This window comes from Pipistrellus hanaki (genome assembly GCF_964339955.1).
Source record: "Pipistrellus hanaki genome assembly, chromosome: 1".
NCBI lineage: Eukaryota > Metazoa > Chordata > Mammalia > Chiroptera > Vespertilionidae > Pipistrellus > Pipistrellus hanaki.
Window position 1 is genome coordinate 157063606 of NC_140503.1, and position 21147 is coordinate 157084752.

Below are 21147 nucleotides of genomic sequence, written 5' to 3' on the forward strand. Positions count from 1 at the left end.
TAGAGGGTAGGACCTGAGGTTTCATTGCACCATGAAATTGGAATAATAATTTAGTTTTTCTAACACTATCTCTCTCCCTTTCTTTCTGTAAAAAAAAAAAAAATCAATAAAAATATATATGTATTAATATAAAAAAAGTCATCCTGGAGAAAGTGGATTCAGAACTAACAGGCAGCCTCTCACAATAAAGGATACATTGCACCCTCATTTTTTTTTTAAAGAAGGAGAATGTTCTAGAAAAAAATAAAACAAAAATAAAACCCCAAACAAAAAAAAAGTAACAGTGCCACAACAAAAATTGTTTCCTATTATCTTTCTACAGGACCTCATCACCAACTTTCCCCACCACAAACTCTACTCCCTAGTCCTTCCAATCTCCTTAGTTTCCCCAACCAGAATGCAAGTGTTCAGGAAAAATTCAAATGCAATTCTGAATTTTTATTGGTCATGCATGCTCAGATAATAAAAATAATTTGTTTCAAAAATCCACTAAAAAGATAAGCTAGTATTGATGGAGTATCTATTTCTCAGGTGCTATAAGATTTGCATATGTTAAATAGGTCATTTAATCCTTATGGTTTTTCTATAACATAGATATTAACCCCATTTTGTAGATGAGAAATCTCTACTTCAGAGAAGTTAACTTGCTCAAGGTCACAGTTAAATGGAAATCTCTCTTAAATCTTTCAGACTCCAAAGACCTAGTTCTTCTTCTTCTTTTTTTTAAAATATATTTTATTGAGTTTTTACAGAGAGGAAGGGAGAGACATAGAGAGCTAGAAATGTCGATGAGAGAGAAACATCGACCAGCTGCCTCTTGCACACCCCCTACTGGGGATGTGCCTGCAACCAAGGTACATGCCCTTGACCGGAATCAAACCCGGGACCTTTCAGTCCGCAGACCAACGCTCTACCCACTGAGCCAAACCGGTTTCAGTCAAAGACCTAGTTCTTTCTTAATCACTAAATTATCACACTAGCTAATGGTATCTCTAAATGTACACATTTTTAAAATGTTCTCTATTTTACATCGAAACATACTGGGCTGCTACCATGTGGTTCAATCTCTGGAGTTACTTATAGTGACCACTCTATTTAACGACATTTCAACAGCACATACTTCCTACCTCTCTGCTCATTGCTAGCCACATCTCCACCTGGAACTACTGCAATGGAGGGGGGAGGGGGGAGGAGAGAGAAATGAGGGGAGGTAGAGTGAGAAGGTAAGGGGGGAGAGGAAGAGGAAGGCAAAAAGAAAAGCAGTGAAGGAGGGAGAAAGAAAGAGGAACCAGAGTGAGACCCAGAAAGAAACACATTGAGAGAACTTAGCAAGGACCACCCCTACATCAACCAGCACAACAGTACAGGGAAATTAATTAATAAGGGCTAATTCAGTAACGCAAGTATGTTTGCATGATCTGCAAGTGGGAAACCTAAAGACAGTAGTGACGGCGCTGAAACCACCAAGAAGCAACAATCTCAAAAATAACGAAAATATTATAGAACCCACAGAAAAGGAAGTGCAATGGAACAAAACAGAGAGGAAGAATCCTGCAAGTCTTTGGTGAAGGGAAGGTCAGAAAAAGTCTGCACATTTCTATACTTATGTTTAAAATACTCTAGTGTGCCAATCTCAACAATTCCTTTAATCATCTTCCTAAAGCCGAGAAGGTGGGGGGGGGGGGGGGAGGGAGAGAGAGAGAGAGAGAGAGAGAGAGAGAGAGAGAGAGAGAGAGAGAGAATATCATCTTTCTTCTGTGACTATTTAGACTATTTTTAACCTGTGTGACTACTATTTGTCCTGTATGGGCAAACACCTGAATGCTATCTGAGTTTAATCTGGATATACAACAGGGTCTCAGAGAATCTCCCAAAATATTCCTTCAGAAATTTTGAATTCTCATAAAAAATATGTCAGTGATTTCCCTTTTCCAAACAATCTGAAGAATACCACCATGTTAGTGATCCAGTCTTTCTGGGTTAACTCTTTAAAGATGCGTCTTGCTTTAGTTAAGTCCAAATGAGTAAACACGGTGCCTGCAGCTGTTCTGTGGAAGAAAGATACATTTTAAAAAGAGATGAGTAAATGAAAAAGTTTCAATTCAAAATTAAATATTTGTTAGATTATCTATTCAGATGAAAGGCTTTTTTCTAAAGCTTGCTTTCATTCCAATAAAATTTTATATTTTCTTCAACTTTACAATAACTATAATAATTTGGCTGAATGCAATTAAAAACACAGCTGATGTCCTAACTGGTTTGCACAGTGATTAGAATGTTGGCTGAGGACAGAAGGGTCATAGGTTTAATTCTGGTCAAAGGCACATTCCTGGGTTGCAGGCTCATTCCCCACCCAGTCGGGGCATGTGCAGGAGGCAACCAATCGATGTGTCTTGCACATTGATCTATCTCTCTCTCTGTCTCTCCCCCTCCCTTATACTCTCTCGAAAAAATAAATGGAAAATATATCCTCAGGTGAGGACTAACAACAAATATAGTGTATATACTAGAAGCCTGATGCACGAAGATTTGTGTAAGAATGGGCCTTTCTTCCCCTGGCTGCTGGCACCTCCTTCACTCCAGCCTGGAGCCGCCTTTCCGCCTTCCTACGCTGTCCAGAGACCTGGAGCAGCTGGAGCAGTCAGGAACACCTGTGTCATGTCCTGGCAAGTGTCCCGAGCTGCGTGGTGCCTGTGTATGCAAATTAACCCACCATCTTTATTGGGTTAATGTGCATAGTCACTCCTGATTGGCTGGTGGGCCTTGCAAAGGTACGGTCAATTTGCATCTTCCTCTTTTATTAGTGTAAATATTTGACAACATATGATTTCTAAAATGTCAAACATATCAAGGCTGAATTAACAATATATGCAGTCTGACTTTAACTCGGATATTGTCTTATCTCAAATGGATAATCAATAAATATTTATTTTCCATTAAAAAAACAGCCAGAGCCCTGGCCAGTCTAACTCAGTGGTTAGAATGTTGGCCCCAGTCAAAGGCATGTACCTGGGTTGCAGGTTCCCCAGCCACAGTAGGGGCGTGTGTGGAAGGCAACCGATTGATGTGTCTCTCTCATGCTGATGTTTCTCTTTCTCTCTCTCCCCCTCCTCCCTTTTTCTACTTTCTCTAGAAATCAATGGGAAAAATATCCTCAATGAGGATAAAAAAAAAAAAAAAGCCAAAAAAGGGCAATTTCTGAGTTACATGAAGTGAAAGTGGGGTCCAAAAGAAAAAGAGGGTTCAGTGCAGTAAATTATTAGTATTCTAATAAACTATAATAATGTGATTTTAAGCTATGAATTGCATTTGTAGAACTGAATTAGTCACTGTCTAAAAATAGACATAGTCTTTGTAAAACAACACATTTTTAGTGTCTGAAAATATTCTTTCAAATAAAAATTATACAAATATTTAGAAAAAGTATAAAGTTTTTCCTTCATACTATTTAAAAATTCAAAGTAATCTTAATATCTTACAAGAAAGTTTTTTATATAAGTTAGAGCCATGGTCGGCAAACTGCGGCTCGAGAGCCACATGCGGCTCTTTGGCCCCTTGAGTGTGGCTCTTCCACAAAATACCACAGCCTGGGCAAGTCTATTTTGAAGAGTGGAGTTAGAAGAAGTTTAAGTTTAAAAATTTTGGCTATCAAAAGAAATTTCAATTGTTGTACTGTTGATATTTGGCTCTGTTGACTAATGAGTTTTGAGGTAGGGTATGTACTTCCCAAGGAATACCATGCAGCCATTAAAATTAAATTATAAAAAATATGAATATGGAAACTGAGCAAAGTGAAAAACAGACAAATATATTAAGTGTAAAGTAATGTATACTAAAGCAACATATAATCCCATTTTTTGGTAAAAGAGTATATTTACATAGAAAAAATATACACAACTGCTACTAACTGTTCTCTAATGGATGATTTTCATTTTGTTGTTGTGTATCTGTATTTTTGACATTTTCTATAGCAATAATATATGTATTTATAAAAAATAATTTCTAAAGAGATAAACACATAGCTAATTAAAGTACTCAAACCAGTACTTTATAATCTTTTAAAGTATTTTTTAAATTGAGATATAATTAACATATAACATTATATTAGTTTCAGGTGTGACACAATGAGTCAGTATAGGTATATATTACAAAATGATCATCGCAATAAGTTAACATCTATCATCACAATTACAATTTTTTTGTCGTAATTTTTAAGATCTCTCTTAGCAACTTTCAAATAATAATAGTCACCACCTGTACACAGTATTTTAAACAGAACTTTATAAATTTAATATATATATTACCTTTCCCTTACAAAACTTCCAGTCAGACAAGCAGGAGATGAAAATATCTCTCTGATTTCCCTGTTAGGAATAAGACGGTGGTTAAAACAAATCATGAATATGCCTTCCGACAGCATGATAAATAAAACATCTCATTATTGCTCTTCATTCCTCTCCGTCTCCAACGTGTTTGCTATTGCCTTGGGTATCTATAAAAGTTTATTCCATTTGCTAAACCTCAAATGTTCAGTGGCAAACATGGGCAATCAAAGGATATGTACTCAGAGAAGCCACGGGGAAAGTGGAAAAGGCTCGACGTAGGGTATTTTCTCTGACAAATTAAACACTCTGATCCCACCCAACTTTTCCCAGCCCTATTTATTTCTGTTCCACTGAAGTGTAAAACAAAAAATTACCAGAAATTAACTGAGGTCAGGGAGTATGCTCAGTTCCATCTTTGTAAGTTTTTTAAATAACTACTTTCTAGAATTAGAAAGCCATACCTAAAAAAAAACAATAAACAGACTTCCTGTAAATATGGGTATAGTCTTTATAGATGGTAGAAGTTGTTCAGCTGTGATGAGGAGGTCCAACAACAAGTGGTTCTAAGGTCAACTAGGGTTGGGAATCTGTGAACTGTATTTCCTGCTCAGAGAGTCAAAATAGACACAAACACGTCAAAGCCTCAGAGAAGTTCTGCAGTAAAGAAAGCTGCCTTCATGGAGATTCCATGCTAGTTGTGATGATTATTGTATATTTCAATCACAGTACAATAATAATAATAATAATTGGCTAGGCAACAGTATCCAGATTTTTGGTCAAACACTAACCTAGATGTTGCTATAAAAGTATTAGAAGAGAGTACACTTAAGTCAGCAGACTTTGAGTAAAGCAGATTATTCTCCATAATATGGGTGGGCCTCGTCTAATCAGTTGAAGGCCTTAACAGAAAAGGGTTCATTTAAGGTAGGGGTGTCGAACTCAATCAGAGAAGGGGCCAAAATCTAAAATCCAGCCTAAATCGCGGGCCGAATGGTTTACTGAACAGTCATAAACTGACAATGTCATAAACTGACAGCGGAGTGCAGTGATGACAGCGCGGTGTGGGCCACATTGCAAGGCCTGGCAGGCTGGATTTGGCCCGCGGGCCTTGTGTTTGACGCATGTGATTTAAGGCCTCAACAGGAAATTCTGCCCTCAGACTTCCTTGGGACTCCAGCTGCAATATCAACTGTTTCCTAGGTCTCCCTTACGGATGTTGTACTTATCATCCCTCTTAAACAATGAGCTCTGGCAATCTCTGGCCAGTAGACCACAGAACCTTCCATCTCCATACTGCGCAGATCAATGGGGGACAGAGCTTTGGAGCCTTGCATAAGCAGACAGTCAGACACATGGAGTATACCTTTTTGTATTTTGCCACTGCTTCGTCCCCACATCAGCAATCCACCTCATCACAGTCCCTTCATTCAATGTAGGAATTTTCCTTTTCAGATTAACGTATGAATTCTGTAAACCAACAAAAAAAAAAAAAAAAAGAAAGAAAGAAAGAAAGAAAGAAAGAAAGAAAGAAAGAAAGAAAGAAAGAAATAACAATTTAGACGCAACAGAAATAGGTATCCAACTTTCAGGCATATGCTAAGGATGAAGGGTAAAACAGATTTTTAAAGACAAGAGATCTGGGCAATGATAAAGTCAGATTCTAGCAAGAAGTAATCAATCATTTCCTGATCGCCAATTTCAATGCAAATGCAGACCCAGAGTAAATTTCTCTGAGTGCCCCAACACTCAGCACTTTACAAAGGGGCGATTGGATTACAATGAACACCATCACACAGCTGGGAGGGGAAGGTGACATCCTAAAGCTGTGTGTGGAAGTGGGGGGAACTTGATTTGCCTTGGTGAAGTAGGGCAAGGACTTAATCATAAGCGTATGGATCTCAGATCTGTGTTAGTACTGGCCGGCAGAACTGCATTAGAAAGTCAACCACTGGCTCCCTAGGACAGTGGTCGGCACACTCATCAGTCAACAGAGCCAAATATCAACTGAAATTTCTTTTGAGAGACACATTTTTTTAACTTAAACTTCTTCTAACACCACTTCTTCAAAATAGACTCGCCCAGGCCGTGGTATTTTGTGGAAGAGCCACACTCAAGGGGCCAAAGAGCCGCATGTGGTTCTCGAGCTGCAGTTTGCCGACCATGGCTCTAGGACACTGACCAAAGGCCATTGGCAGGGGCCCCCCAAAAGATAAGAAGAGTCTAAGAAAATCTCTCTGATTCAATAGTCACCAGGGACAAATCTGATCTCTGTGGGTACACATCTAAAAAGCTTAGACAAAAATGCATCCATGTCTGACCAAACCCCAAAAGTTAGCCTCGTCACCCGATGATTTTGGAATTCACCAAACTTGGATTCTGGAACTGTTTGTTTTGCTTAAAATACCAAGTTACAGAACATCTAGGGATCTATTTTTACCTCTTTTTTCATCCAGAGCAAAACGCTTTGATTTCCTCCAGCAATTATTATTAACTCATTTTCTGAGGTACGGCTTTCTGAAAGGGATATACAGAAAGTAAGAGTTGAAAATTTGGTACAAACATGCACTCTCATTTTAATTTCAGATTCTTTTTAAACTTTTAGCTTTCTGCCAGACAAAGACTCAGCATATTTCCCACCCATAAAGCAGAAATATTTATCTACTTCAGGGTAAAGTCTAGTTGGCAAACAGGTCATTCACAAGGTTGATATGTGGTATCAGTTTAATGTACAGAATAAATGTGAATGCACATGAGTGGCCAGAGTATTATGATCTCCGAATGCATAATAATATGAACACTTATTGTATATCCTATATAATAAAAGGCTAATATGCAAATTGTCCCCTGGACCAGGAGTTCTACCAGCAGGCAGTTCGGTCAACTGCCCATGTCCCCTCCCTATGGGCAGGCTGGCTGGACCCCACCCATGCACAAATTTATACAACAGGCCTCTAATACACACACACACACACACACTCTCACAGGAGTGGCCAGATTATTATGTGCAGGAAACCGAACACTGTCACTGGTAGTAAAATGTAAAATGAGCTGGCCAACCTTAATGGCTCTGAATGGTCAGAGCTATCAACTCATTGTTTAGTTGAGATAGTGGTAGTTGAAACAACTTTAATTTGTTAATTATATGTAAACTCTTGTTGATTTTCTGTTGTTGGAATTTCCTGCCTAAAGGATGTCTTTATCTCAGAACCTCAATAAAAGGGATGGCAAAAGGCCAGAGCAGGGGTAGTCCTCCCCCTAGAGGTGGACTCCTGCCTGGCCCCCCATTTTCCCAAATTAACTTTTTTCCAGTCTTTCTTCACTTTGTGTGCAGCCTTCTCCGGAAACCGGACTCTGAGTGAAGCCCTGAACCACACAGGTTGTGTTAAGGAATCCTACAATTATGTGTTCAGAGATCATAATAATCTGGCCGCTCACTGTATATTTCACAGTCAAATATTTGGTTAACTGTTCCTTGGTGTAATTTGGCTCCTATTACTAAAAACTACAAAACTCAAGATTTGACCAATAACTATTGGCTGTGAGGAATGTAAATAAGTATTTCTAAAGTCTATGTAAGTGGTTAGAAGAAATCAAGTATATGAACTGCTTAAGGAAATAGCCCTACTGTCCATTTTCCCAAGAGAACTGAGAGAATCCTAGTACTTCAGGCCACCACTAACCTCTCAGAACAGTAACTGACGTGCTCCGAGGTACTTCCAGAGCAGGGGGCTTCAGAGCTCAGGCTCTTGGATTGCACGGGACACAGTTCAAATCCAGCAGAACCACTTACCGGCCACGAGCCCTGGCTAGCCCTTCCCTCCCTGTCTCTGCCCCTCCAGTAAAATGCAACTCAGAGTAGCCCGCTCCCTGAACTGCTTAAGGATAGATTAGATAACACATACGAAGTGTTCAGCACAGTCACCTTGTATATGCCAGCTGCTCTCATTCTGAGGATTTTATGTGATTACTTAACCAGGTAAGAAACCCAAACACCATGAAATGAATAGGCCCCTTGCAAACTGGAATCAGAGGCTGCATATGCTTCTGAATCCATAGAGTCTATTTTAGGGTGTATCATTTTAAGTCCACATTTATCTTAATCGGAAGAGGTAAGAGAAAACTAATGACTAACTTGACTTGATAAATCAGACTGGCAAAAGATGTTTTAAATTGTTTGTAAGTACACTATGGAACCAATGTTTAGAGAAACTCCCTTCAGTCATACACTTTTTTCCTTGCCACAATACGGTTTCCCGACAAAAAGTATTTACACCAAACCCCGTGCTCCTGCAGAATTTACCAAATTTGAGTTCTTCATTCGATAGCAATTTTATGGGAAGTGGTATCAGCTGATCGTGTGTTCCACCGTTTCCCAGTTGTCCTTCTTTCCCAGAACCGAAAGAAAAGACCTTCCCCAAATCAGACACGAAGGCAAGGGTGTGCTGCCTGTTAAATAAAAACACACACATGGTCAGTCCTCAATGATTCGCAGTGAGAGTTCCCAGCAAGGCAGCAAACTGTCAAAATTAGGCCACTAGGGAGCGAAACTACTGTAGCTAACCAACCACCAGTGCATGAAGTCAGCCACCTGGAAATGAAATCACTCATGTGTGGCGGAGATCATGCAAGGCCGTGATGCTGCACTGTGGCGAGGGGTGCTCCCTGCACCAGGAACTAAAAAAAAAAAAATTATGATGATCTAGTAATGTAAATTAAGCATCTCCATTTGAAAACGTTTCATACTTTTATCTCAATCAATGAAACTGATGGAAATTTAATAACTACCTACCTGCACTCATTGTGTTGATTTTATCAACTTCCATTCACACTTTACAACTCACCTTCCACAGGCTACCTGGGTCACTCTCTTCCCAGCGAGCTCAGTCACCAAGCAGGGTTTCAGCTCATTCTGTGTGGAACTGTGACCAAGCTGCCCGTGTTTTCCAGAACCAAACGTAAACAGGAGCCCATCCTAAGGAAAGGGAACTTCTTATCAGATTCCAGAGAAAGGCGACACAGAAGTTGTACTCACAGAAGTTGCAAAAGCACCGTCAGTGAATAATTAAAAAGTACCGTCAGGCCTGGCCAGTGTGCTAAATGGTTGAGTCTCAACTTGCCCACTGAAAGGTTTGAGTCTGATCAAAGGCATGTACCCGGATCAATCTCCACCCTGATAGGGGCATGTGCGGGAGGCAACCAACCAATGTGTCTCCCTCACATCAATTTCTCTCTCTCTCTCTCTCTCCCCTCCCTCCATCCCTAAAAATCAATGGGAAAAATATCGAGGGAGTATTAACAAAACAAAACAAAGAAAAGCAGTCAAAGCAAAACCCACAATCTCCAGGAAGCCATCCCGCTTGTGGGGAATGATGACCTTTCTTCCCTGGGAAATAGGAACCGCCCACCCCTCGGTGTCCTCCCGTTTTCCCCGCTGCCAAGTGTTCTTCCGAAATGACAGTCAAGGAGACAAAAGACACGCACCTTTGTGAGCAGGGCGGTGTGAGAGCCACCACAAGCGAGGAATTCAACTCTCTGGCTGTCCAGTGCTTCAATCAGGGAAGGGAACTCCTCATCTATCCGAGGGAAAGAACAGTTGAAGTGACCAAAAGGAAAGGCTGAGTTTCACACTAGACTTCTGTGCAACTGGCAAAAATATAATACCTGGACTACTTACTTCCTCTCAGACTACAACAATCCCCAGCACATTCTGACCAGAAAGCCTCTATGTTGGTGTGTTTAGGCTTAAAGGTGGGCGTGCGGCAATGGTCAAAGGACTCCCCTGTGAAAGGATCAAGCCACTGCCCAGGCCTATCCTCTTTTTAACCAGGACTAATTGCAAGATATCTGACATCTCCAATTCCCATTGAGAATTATACTTCTTAATAAACATTTTCTGCCGAAACCGGTATGGCTCTGTGGATGGAGCATCGGCCTGTGGACTGAAGGGTCCCGGGTTCGATTCCAGTCAAGGGCATGTACTTCGGGTTGCGGGCACATCCCCAGTCAAGGGTGTGCAGGAGGCGGATGATCGATGTTTCTCTCTCATCGATGTTTCTGGCTCTCTATCTCTCTCCCTCTCTGTAAAAAAAAAAAATCAATAAAATATATTAAAAAAATGATAAAATAAACATTTTCTTTTCAGTTCTCTACTAGTGTCCTTGCCTCTCTCTCTCTCTCCTTTATTTCATGATCATTTTCTTGTCAAATCACTTAAGAGATTCAGCAAAAAAAGTTTAACTCCCCTTTATTTTTTTGCCTCCTTTGAATGTTTTTCTAACTTTGTCTTACGGGTTCTTCTGAGGAATTAGCATGGGACTACGTCAAGGAGAAATGCTGTGTTTGACCAGTAACTCAGGAGGTAATGTGAATATTAACGTGGGAATTGGAGATATCAGCTATCCTGCAATTAGTCTGGCTAAATCAATGGATTCTGCTACCCCTGAAAACTCAAACAAGGTGTTTGGGTCAATAAGAAAATCTGCCATCTGCTTTGCGGGAATTACTGTACGTGTTTTATAGTGCACACAGGCATGTGTGTATGTACAAGTGTAATTAATAGTTTTTAGAACATGATTAGGATCAGTTCCTAAGATAGAGTGTTAGTACCCTTTTGTCATAATATAATTATGTTAACAGACACTTCAGTGCACATGTAGTTTGAAGATCATTTCATCCAAGCTCAGCACATGACAGGAGGTGAAGATAAGGCCTAGAGAAAAGCTGGCTAAGGACTGGGTGAGGCCCTGCAGGCAGTTAACTGTGAGGTGGGAATCAGAATCCAGGTGTTCCAATCCCCGGTCTGATACTCCTTCCCCTTTTCCACACGGCCCTGACATGTGTCTCCGTTATAGCCAGGACATCCACCCTACGCATGACTTTTAAACCGACTCTGTCCTGAAGACAGAGCGATGACCAGGAAGAACAGTGGTAAGAAAAGTAAGGACGTGTACCATTTTTAAAAGGGAGGTCTGTGCTAATTTCATCACGCATCTAACAAATATGTCTGCTGATAATACGAATTTCCGCCGAGGCCGGTTTGGCTCAGTGGATAGAGTGTCGGCCTTCGGACTGAAAGATCCCGGGTTCGATTCCGGTCAAGGCCATGTACCTTACCTTGGTTGCGGGCACATCCCCAGTAGGGAGTGTGCAAGAGGCAGCTGATCAATGATTCTCTCTCATTGATGTTTCTAACTCTCTATCCCTCTCTTCCTCTCTGTAAAAAATCAATAAAATATATTTAATAATAATAATAATACGAATTTCCAAGTGTGTTTCCGTACTGTCCGTGTGGCCCAGGCCTAGTTGTCCGAAATCATTTCTTCCCCATGAGTAAACGTTCCCAGACATGGATAAAGCCACGCTGTGGGCTTCTCCTGCAGAAATCTGAGCCAAGGGGATTCCCGAGAGCTGCTCCACGAGCTGTGGCGTGGGGGTGGAGTCAAGCGCTCTCCCAAGTCCAAGCTGGCCGGCTGAGTTCTGCCCCCAGGCAAAAAGCTCGCCACCTGGACACAAACAGAGAAAACGCTGTCTCACTGAGTTTAAAATGCAGCAGACATCACCCTACGGCATTATCTGTGCAATCCATATTACACTATCACCGTCTCTTACATTTAAATGGACAGGACTTCTCAGATCCCATATGTCGGAATAAAAAAAAAAAACTAGAAGAATCTTCCTTTTAGCAGTAACAGCTGGTAGTGTTATGAACTGACCATATCCTTGCCCAAATTCATATACTGAAATCCTAATCCTCCATGTGACGATATTAGGGGGTGGGGCCTGTGGAAAATGATGGGAATTGGATGAGATCACGAGGGTGGAGCCCTCAGGAATGGGATTAGTGCCCTTATAGAAGGGCTCCAGAGAGCTCTCTTACCCTTCCCTGACCGGACACCAAACCTGTTGGCACCTTGAACTGGACTTCCAGCCTCAAGAACTGTGAGAGGTTTTTGTTGTTGAAGCCACCCAAATTGTGGTATTTTTGTTACAGAAGCCCAAACAGACAAAAACAAGAAGAATGAAGTTACCTGAACATACTATAATTAAGTTAAAAAAATATTTTTAAAAACCCACAGTATAAATCCATGAAAAACAAAAACATTGTACATCTGGATAAAAATCATTCTTTCCTCTTTGTGGCCCCCCCCCCCTTAATGTGCCTAAAGATCCTATATAATAAAAGCTTAATATGCTAAGTGTCCAGTCATCCATTCAACCAATCAAAATGAAATATGCTAATGATATGCTAAGACCGCTCAACCGCTTGCTGCACTGACCACCAGGAGGCAGACACTCCGACTGGTAGGTTAGCTTGCTGCTGGGGTCTGGCCAATGGGGACTGAGCAAGACCAGTTCGGACATGCCCTGGAGCCCTCCTGCGTTCCCTCCCTGGCTGTTCAACCTCCTGCATCCCTCCCCAGCTCAGCAATCGTGCACAGCAACTGTGCAGTGGTGGGGTCCCTGGGTCTGGCTGTGCTCTCTCACAATCCAGGACCTATAGGGGTAGGTCAGAGAACCTGTTTCAGCCTGATCCTGCTCAATGCAAAAGCTGCCCCCTGGTGGTCAGTGTGCTCCCACAAGGGGAGCACCGCTGAGCCAGAAGCCAGGCTCATGGCTGGTGAGCACAGTGGTGGTGGCGGGAGCCTTTCCCACCTCCACAGCAATGCTAAGGATGTGCAACGCTAAGGATGTCCCACTGCCGGCTTAGGCCCTTAGGGAGCGCTTGGGGAGTGGGCCTACGCCATCAATTGGACATCCCTCAAGGGTTCCCAGACTGCGAGAGGGCACAGGCCGGGCTGAGGGACCCCCCCCCCCCACACACACACACCCACACCTCCTAAGTGCACAAATTTCATGCACTGGGCCTCTAGTCTTAAATAAACAACTTAAAAATATATTGGCAATTGCAGCACAATATCTTTAAAGAACCAGCATCTTCTTCCATTAATTGAATGTATTTTTCAAGAAAAGTTATTAGATGCTATCTAATGGAGTTGACAATATCTAATGGAGTCTGAAAAAAATATATCAGAGAATTAACACTTACTGAAAACTCCTGCAATATACTGTGCAAGATCTGGAGGCAAAAACTTCCTTCAAACTTAATTATCGTAGGCCTTTCTGCCTCCAGGAATATAATGATGAGCATGTAATTCCGTTTCTTGTTTCCTCAACTTTCCTTTTTCCTACATGTATTTACCAGTTATAAATCCTAAACATCTCTTCCCCCCAAAAACCACTAGACCCTGGGGTTCTCTAAGATGCAGTGTGTCTGCTTGTCTTCATAACCTAACCATGATGGATATTAAAAATTACATGTTTCCTCATGAATGGATGAAGTCCAATCAGGCCTTTTTTCCCCCAATACAAGTTCATACCCTCAAACTTTCATAGGGCCTTCAGGGCAGGTCAAATTCTTGATTATTTACTTCCCTTGATTCCCAGCTTCCATTCAGTTTATGTTTATGTCTATCCTATACATTAATAAAAAAATGTTCGATTCTGAATTTCTATCACTCTCCTGTCTTATTTCTCCATGGTCAAGTTTCTTTAGGAAATAACTCATTTTGGGGTCTGATAAGAAATAGGAAATAATGAGCTTTAGAGAGAATCCCTAATTCAAAAGGTAATGTTAAAACACACCAGGGGCTGCAAATTGGCCACAGAAGCAGAGCCAAAGATTCTGAGCTCTTACCATGGGCGTTGGAAGAGCACTGAAAAAAGGGAAGAAGGTTCTAGAATATAAAGTCAATCTGGCTATTTCCCTGTTCCTTGATATTTCTAAATAATGTGAGATTTGCAACCCCAGGCAATCACACCCTGTTTCTAAGTTTGATCTTCTAATGCTCTATTAAACTTGCTCTTGCCCAAAATCCATTGGAAGAAGGCTCCATTGCTTGTGAGGCATTTTACTCCCCAATTCATGGATCATTTTCCTCTTGAATAAAGGACATCAAACTCATTACTAAATTGTTTTAATTTTGCCTTCTGACAGGATAAAATGTATTATAGGAATTGTAATTATGGAAATCTGAAGATTTTCTAGGTCCAAGAATTCTCTCCTTTTATATCTCCTTTAAGAATAGTGTTCTGAACCATATCAAATTAAAAACCATATTTTTGTCCTGTTACAAAGTAAAGCATACACATTCTATTACTTGTATATATACACAAATTTGCTCCCTCTAAAAAAACAATTAACATTAGAAAAAAAGTACCTTTTGAGAGTGCAAGGGAATGATAATCTCCACATGTGATCTGAATTATAGTTTTTTCTTGTAAGATGCATTGAAGCCTGATGAAAGAAAATATATTTATACCAATCACTGTATGAATGAAAGTCACAACATCAATGTTAGAATTATTAACTATATTTAATTAGTAGTGAAGCTTAAGAAAAAAAATTATAATTTACTGCTTCACATTCAGTACATCTAAATTATAAAAGTGCAATTAGAAAAATGTTTTAACCAGTGGTTTACTAGTAAAAGGAAAATAATATGTATTATATAATTGTAATAAGATGATTCTAAGACTTTTACAAAATAATTTTATGATGCAGTAGTAATACAAGATGAAAATAAGTTCTAATTCTCATGATCTATTAAGAGAGTGTCACAAATCATTCCATGATAAAGTATTTTTCTTTGATTGAATACTTTTATTCTATGTTTATTAGATTTTATTCTAGAAATCTAATTTATAAGATTATTATGAATTAGTGAATGTGAAAGTCCAATTAGGGACTAGGCAGACTAACCGATCATTGTCTTTAACTGTCAAAGCAACACATGATAAGTGCACCCTCGTTGACATAAATTGGTTTGTAATTTACTCATGGAATTCACTGGTCATTTCAGAATTCATTGCTTACTTAAAATGCCACTATATAAAACAGGGACAAGGATCACATAAAGTAATATTTTGCTACAATAATTATGATTGCCTTTTAAGTAAAATTGAAATAATTTTTAATTGAAAAAAGTTCCCTACCTTTCATGCTCTATGCTATAGTTGTACTCAAATGGTTTTCCATCTGAGGATAGAATCAGCATGTGCTCTGCTCCTTGGTCCACGGAATGTATCTTCATTTTTTTTCCTAACTTAATGCACTCTGCAGAGCAAATCCAACCAGGAACTATCATCACTCTGATTATTACCCACTTTTATCGCTGACTTTATTATAATACACTTAAAACACCCGAAAAAAAACTTTTCAACTAGACAACCTTTGACTTATCACAAACTAGTTTTTAAAGAAAATTCAAGTACAGTAATATGACAAACTAGCAATGACTGTTGTCTTGACAATGAATTTTTTTTTTAAATTTGGGAAAGCACTGATTCGTACTTTGTTTTATGTTGAATATACCTTTAAAACAGTGAATTAAAATTTGATAATAGATTCCTGCTTAATAAATCGATAGAGAAGCTAACTTTGACGTGACAGCAATGAAAAAGTCTATAAGAAAATATATTAATTTTTGGACAACATAACTCATTGTAGAAGCAAATATATTGTGGATTCTGAGATATACTCTTTTCAAACCAAACCAAATAACAGTAATAACCCTCCTTGACTGCTTCACAGAGAAGCTAATTCTTGATATTGTGTTTGAGGAACCATTTTAAAAGAGGATGCTCTTAAAAATTTTTTATTGGTATTAGTGCCTATTTTTCCCTTTCTAAAAGTTAAAGAGATTTGAAATTCTTCACTAGTTACCATTTACCCTTATCTTATTTAGTTTTATCACAAAAACTAAAGCAGGATACAGATTTTGGAAAAATAGTACCTACTCATGTAAAATATCAAAGCACAAATCACTTTACAAGTGACAACAGTTTGGTAATAAAGAAGAAATGACCTAATAGACTAACGATTTTGAGAGACTCAGCATTTCAAATCAGTTGGGGGGGAAAAGTTATTTAAAAAACAAACAAACCTGTTTTGGGGCTTTCGGTGGAAAACAAACAAATAAATCTAAAACCCCTATTTCACTTCTTAAATCAAAATGATAGACAAGCCTATCAAAAACCGTAATTTTAAATACGAAAGCTTAACATTTCTATAAGGATGATGACGCAGACTATAAAACACCACCAACTTAAATGCAAGTGGAGAAAAATATTACAGCATATGTGACGGACAAAGGGCTCTTCTCAATTAACATTCATACAACTCTTTCAAACTAGTAAGAAAAGCTCCATGTTCAAAAAGCCCGGCAAATACCAGAACAGAAAGGTCACCAAAAAAAAAAAAAAAGAAAAGAATGCAAAATGGTGTTCCACCTCGCTCAAGGTAAAAAAAAAGCAAAACGAACACCAGAAGACCATTCTCTTCAGGCAACAAAGGAGCCCACATTTCCAGAGTTAGGCGTGGGGCCATTTGCTTCCCCAGACCTGCACCATCGGGGTCCCCGCACCGGGCCCGATCTCTGCGGGGATGGCCCCGGGGACGTGCCGCCGAAAGACACTCTTTAAGGTTCTGCCGTCGAGAACCAGATCGCTGCGTTCTCCAAAGGTTCAAAAACCCGGAGCAGCCAGGTCCCAAAAGGGGCAAAAGGAACAGTTGGGTCAGAACCCACGGGAGAGGCAGAGCGGCCGCAGGGAGGACGCCGCCCTGTGCGCCCTCGCGCCGCGCGCCCACCTGCGGGGAGGCCGGCCCGGCGCGCCCCGACCCCCGCCAACTCGGCGCCCATTGCGCGCAGGATCCCGGGGAGCCGAGCGCTGCCGCGGGCGCGAAACCCCAAAACCCACCCGGGCCGGTCGCGTTCCCGCGGCCCCCGCGGCCCCCTGTCCTCCCCGGAGCCTTCCTCCCCGTTTGGAGAAGGAACGCGCACCCACAGCTCGGGCCGCTCCGGCGAGAAGCTTGAGTCCCCGGGCTGCCCACCGCCCTCCCCGCCTGGGCCCGACCCGGAGGGCCGAGCTGGCGTGGCCCGGCCCCACTCACTGGGCTTCCTGGCGCCGCCGCTCCCCGAGGGCAGCGGGTGCACCTGCACACCGGCGCCGCCGCGCTCCAGCACCGCCAGGCGCCCCGGCGCGCAGCACAGCTGGCGCGTGGCCTCGGCCCGGGGGGTCAGCGCGGCGCGGAGGCCGGGGGCGTCGGGGAAGAGCCACAGCGCCGGGCCCTGCGGCGGCGGCGGCGCCGGGGCGCGGGGCTGCGCGGGCGGCTTGGACTTCGCGGGCGGCCGGGATGCCGGGCGCGCGCCGCCCCGCGACTTCCTCGGTGGCCTCTGCTCCATCGTCGCTTTCCCGGGCTCCGTCCGCTGCCCGGACCGTCGGCGGAGAAGGAAACCCGCCGGCGAAGAGCGGAGAGGGGAGAGGGAAACCCCGGAGGAGCCGCTGCGCGATGTGCGAGCGGAGCGGGCGGGCGGGCCGATAGGCGGCGTCGGGGATCCCGGGCGCCCCCGCCCCCTGCAGCGCGGCCGCCCGCAGCTCCTCTCCGCTCCGCTGGGGGGCGGAGCCCGCGGAGCGGGAGAATCGAAAGGGAGCGATTCTAAGGGCGCAGGATCGAAACGGAAAAGAAAAGGAAACTGAAAGGAATTCTCCAATGTCCGAGGTTCACGGGGCGGCGGTGGCCTGTGTGGAGGGAGGAGAGCCGGACGGAGGAGTGTCCCCGGGCGGCGGGACCAAACGGCCTTGGGAGAGACGCTGCGGGTTCGCTAGGGGGAGCCTGGACACAGCCCGACGCGCACCATTTCCCAGGCTGTGTTGTTAGAAAGAACTAAACTTGGGGATGGAAGTGAAAGGGAGAACTGTGCAGCGGAGCCCTCCCGCCCCAACGCGGCTCCTGGCAATATAGGTTTTTTGGGTGTTTTTTTGTTTTGTTTTGTTTTTTTGCCTTTTCTAGAATTCCTTATGAATGTAACAAAACGTAGGCAGGCTTTATGCTTTCCTCTTTTTTCCCTTCATTTTGCATAATGCTTTTTTAAAAATATTTTTTATTGATTTTTTTTACATAGAGTTAGAGAGGGATAAAGAGCCAGAAACGTCGATGAGAGAGAAACATCGATCAGCTGCCTCCTGCACACTGTCCCTTCTGAGCCAAAAATGGTTTCGGCTGCATAATGCTTTTTAAAAAAAAAATATATATATATTTTTTTTATTGTTGATAGTATTACAGATATCTCTCCTTCCCCCTCTCCCCCTGCCCACGCACTCCCTCAGGTCTTTACCTTATTCCCGGTGTCCATGGACTATGCATGTATATAATAAGTTCTTTGGTTTGTCTCCCTGGACCCCCAACCCCACATCGAGGCATGTCAGCCTGTTCCATGCCTCCCCGCTTCGGGTCTTTTTTGGTTGGTCAATTTGTTTTGTTCATTAGATTCCACACGTAAGTGAGATCATGTCATGTTTGACTTTCTCAGTTTGGCTTATTTCACCTAGCGTAATATTTTCCGGGTCCATCCACGCTGTTCCAAAGGGTAAGAGACACCCCCCCCTTCTTTTTTTTTTTTTAAACAGCTGCTCAGTATTTCTTAGTGTAAATATCCCACAGCTTTTTTATTCATTCATCTACTGGTGGGCACTTGGTCTGTTTTCAAAGGTAAGCTATTGTAAATTACGCTGCTATGAACATAGGGGTGCATATATTCTTTCTGATGGGGGTTTGGGGGTTTTTAGGATATACTCCCAGAAGTGGGATCACTGGGTCAAATGGCAGTTGTATTTTTAATTTTTTGAGGAAACTATGCTTTGTTTTCCATTGTAGCTGCATCAGTCTGCATTCCCACCAGCAGTGTACTAGGGTTCCCTTTTCTCCACATCCTCGCCAGCATTTGTTGATTTTTTTTTTTTTTATGATAGCCACTCTGACAGGTGTGAGGTGATATCTCATTGCGGTTTTAATTAGCATTTATCTGATGATTAGTACTTTGAGCATTTTTTCATGTCTCTTGCCCTTCTGTATGTCCACTTTTGAGAAATTTCTATTTAGGTCCTTTGCCCATTTTTTAAATTGGATTGTTTGCCTTCCTTTTGCTGAGTTGTATGAGTACTTTATATATTTTGGATATTAACCCCTTAATCAGACGTATCCTTGGCAAATATGCTCTCCCACACAATGGGCTCCCTTTCCATTTTGGTGGTGGTTCCTTTGTCTGTGCAGAAACTTACTTTGATCGACTCCCATTTGTTTATTTTTCTCCTCAGTTTCCTTTGCCCTAGATGTACTCATAAACAGATTGCTGTGAGATGTCTGAGATTTTACTGCCTATGTTCTCCTCTAAGATGTTTATGGTTTCATGCCTTACATTAAGTCTTTTAAACAGACTTGAGTTTATTCTTGTGTATGGTGTAAGTTGGTGGTCTAGTTTCATCTTTTTGCATGTGTCTGTCCAGTTTTTCCAGCACCATTTCTTTAAGAGACTGTCTTACATAATGCTTTTGACATTCATCCTGTTATGTTTAGTTAAAAGCTCTCTCTTTGTTATAATTGAGTGGTATTCCATAAGAATAGACCACAATCTATTCACCATTGAGGGACTTTTCAGTCCTTTACAAATTCTGACTACAATGAATAGAGGTGCCATAAATATTTGCGTACAAGTCTTTTAGTAGATAAGTGTTTTTATTTGGGGGAAGAGGGGGGCCACCTAAAAACAGAATTCTCTTGATTGTGTGGTAATTACATTGATATCATTATAAAAAATTGTCAAAACTTTTCCAAGTGCTATTTCATTTTGCATTCCCTTCCGTGATTTATGGGAGTCAGTCGTTCTGTATCTTCACCAACATTTGGCAGTGTCAGTCTTTTTAAATTTTAAAAATGTTCAATAGTGGTACCTTACTGTACCTTTAATGTACATTTCCCTAATAATTAATGATATCGAGCATCTTTTCCTATGTTTATTAGTGCTAATCTCTTCTTTGGTGAAGTGTCTATTCACATATTTTGTCCAGTTATTAATTCAGTTGCTTATAAACTAAAAGCTTTTGATATACGTTCTTTATGTTATATATATCAAGTCTTTTATTTAATGTTTTGAAATGTTTTCTACCAGCCTGTGACTTGCCTTTCAATTTTATTGTGTGTTGAAGAGCTAAAATTTTTACTTCGGATGCAATGTGGTTTTTTTTCTTTTACATGCCTTTTTTTTGGTCCTATCTAGATCTTTGCTTAACCCAGTACAAAGATTTTCTTAAATATTATCTTCTAGAAGTTTTATAGTTTTAGGTCTTTGTCATTTCAAAGTAATTATTCTTTATGGTGTGAGTTAAGGGTAGAGGTTTATTATTTTTTTCCCCTTACAGATTTCCAATTGTCCCACCTTGCCTTTTCCCATTGAATTGCCTTAGTATCATATGTGTTTAGATTTATTTATGAACTTTTTATTGTGTTCTACTGATCCATTGTTACTCCAGTACTGTACTGCTTTGATTCCTGAAGATTCTGAGTAGGTCTCAAAACCATTCAAGCGCTTCATCATTGTCCTTCTTCACTGCCGTTAGCCTATCCTAGGTCTTTTGCATTTTTGTATATATTTTAGGATAAGTTTATCAACTTCTACAAAACAGACTGCAGAAATTTTGAGATTACACTAACTGAGATCAACTTAGGAAGGATTGACATGCTGATAACACTGATTCTTCTGTCCATGTGCATGTCTCTCCATTAATTTAAAGCTGCTTTAATTTCTTTCAGCTGTATTTTCTAGTTTTCAGGATATAGTTGAGCGTATTTTGTTAAAAAATTATCCTTAGGTATTTATTTTTTGTTGATATTACAAATGACACTTATAAAATTTTCAATGTATGATTAATATGAGTGTATATAGAAATAGTATTTTTATATTTTGACCTCGAATACTGATACCTTTTT

The 21147-nt window shown here is 41.2% G+C and overlaps 1 protein-coding gene across 1 annotated transcript in view; it reads right to left on the reverse strand.

Annotated features, from left to right (window-relative positions):
* The window catches only part of HERC5 (HECT and RLD domain containing E3 ubiquitin protein ligase 5), a 41342-nt gene extending 23688 nt beyond the window's left edge, over nt 1-17654 (reverse strand). The window contains exons 1-11 of the mRNA XM_084881790.1: nt 17275-17654; nt 15318-15438; nt 14543-14619; nt 11606-11827; nt 9807-9898; nt 9167-9297; nt 8626-8771; nt 6763-6839; nt 5689-5792; nt 4305-4364; nt 1955-2048 (exon numbers count right to left, since the gene is read on the reverse strand). Coding sequence (XP_084737916.1) covers nt 1955-2048; nt 4305-4364; nt 5689-5792; nt 6763-6839; nt 8626-8771; nt 9167-9297; nt 9807-9898; nt 11606-11827; nt 14543-14619; nt 15318-15438; nt 17275-17566 — 1416 coding nt within the window. The 5' untranslated portion in view covers nt 17567-17654. The remainder of the gene's footprint in view (nt 1-1954; nt 2049-4304; nt 4365-5688; nt 5793-6762; nt 6840-8625; nt 8772-9166; nt 9298-9806; nt 9899-11605; nt 11828-14542; nt 14620-15317; nt 15439-17274) is intronic.
* Between the last annotated feature and the right edge of the window lie 3493 nt (nt 17655-21147).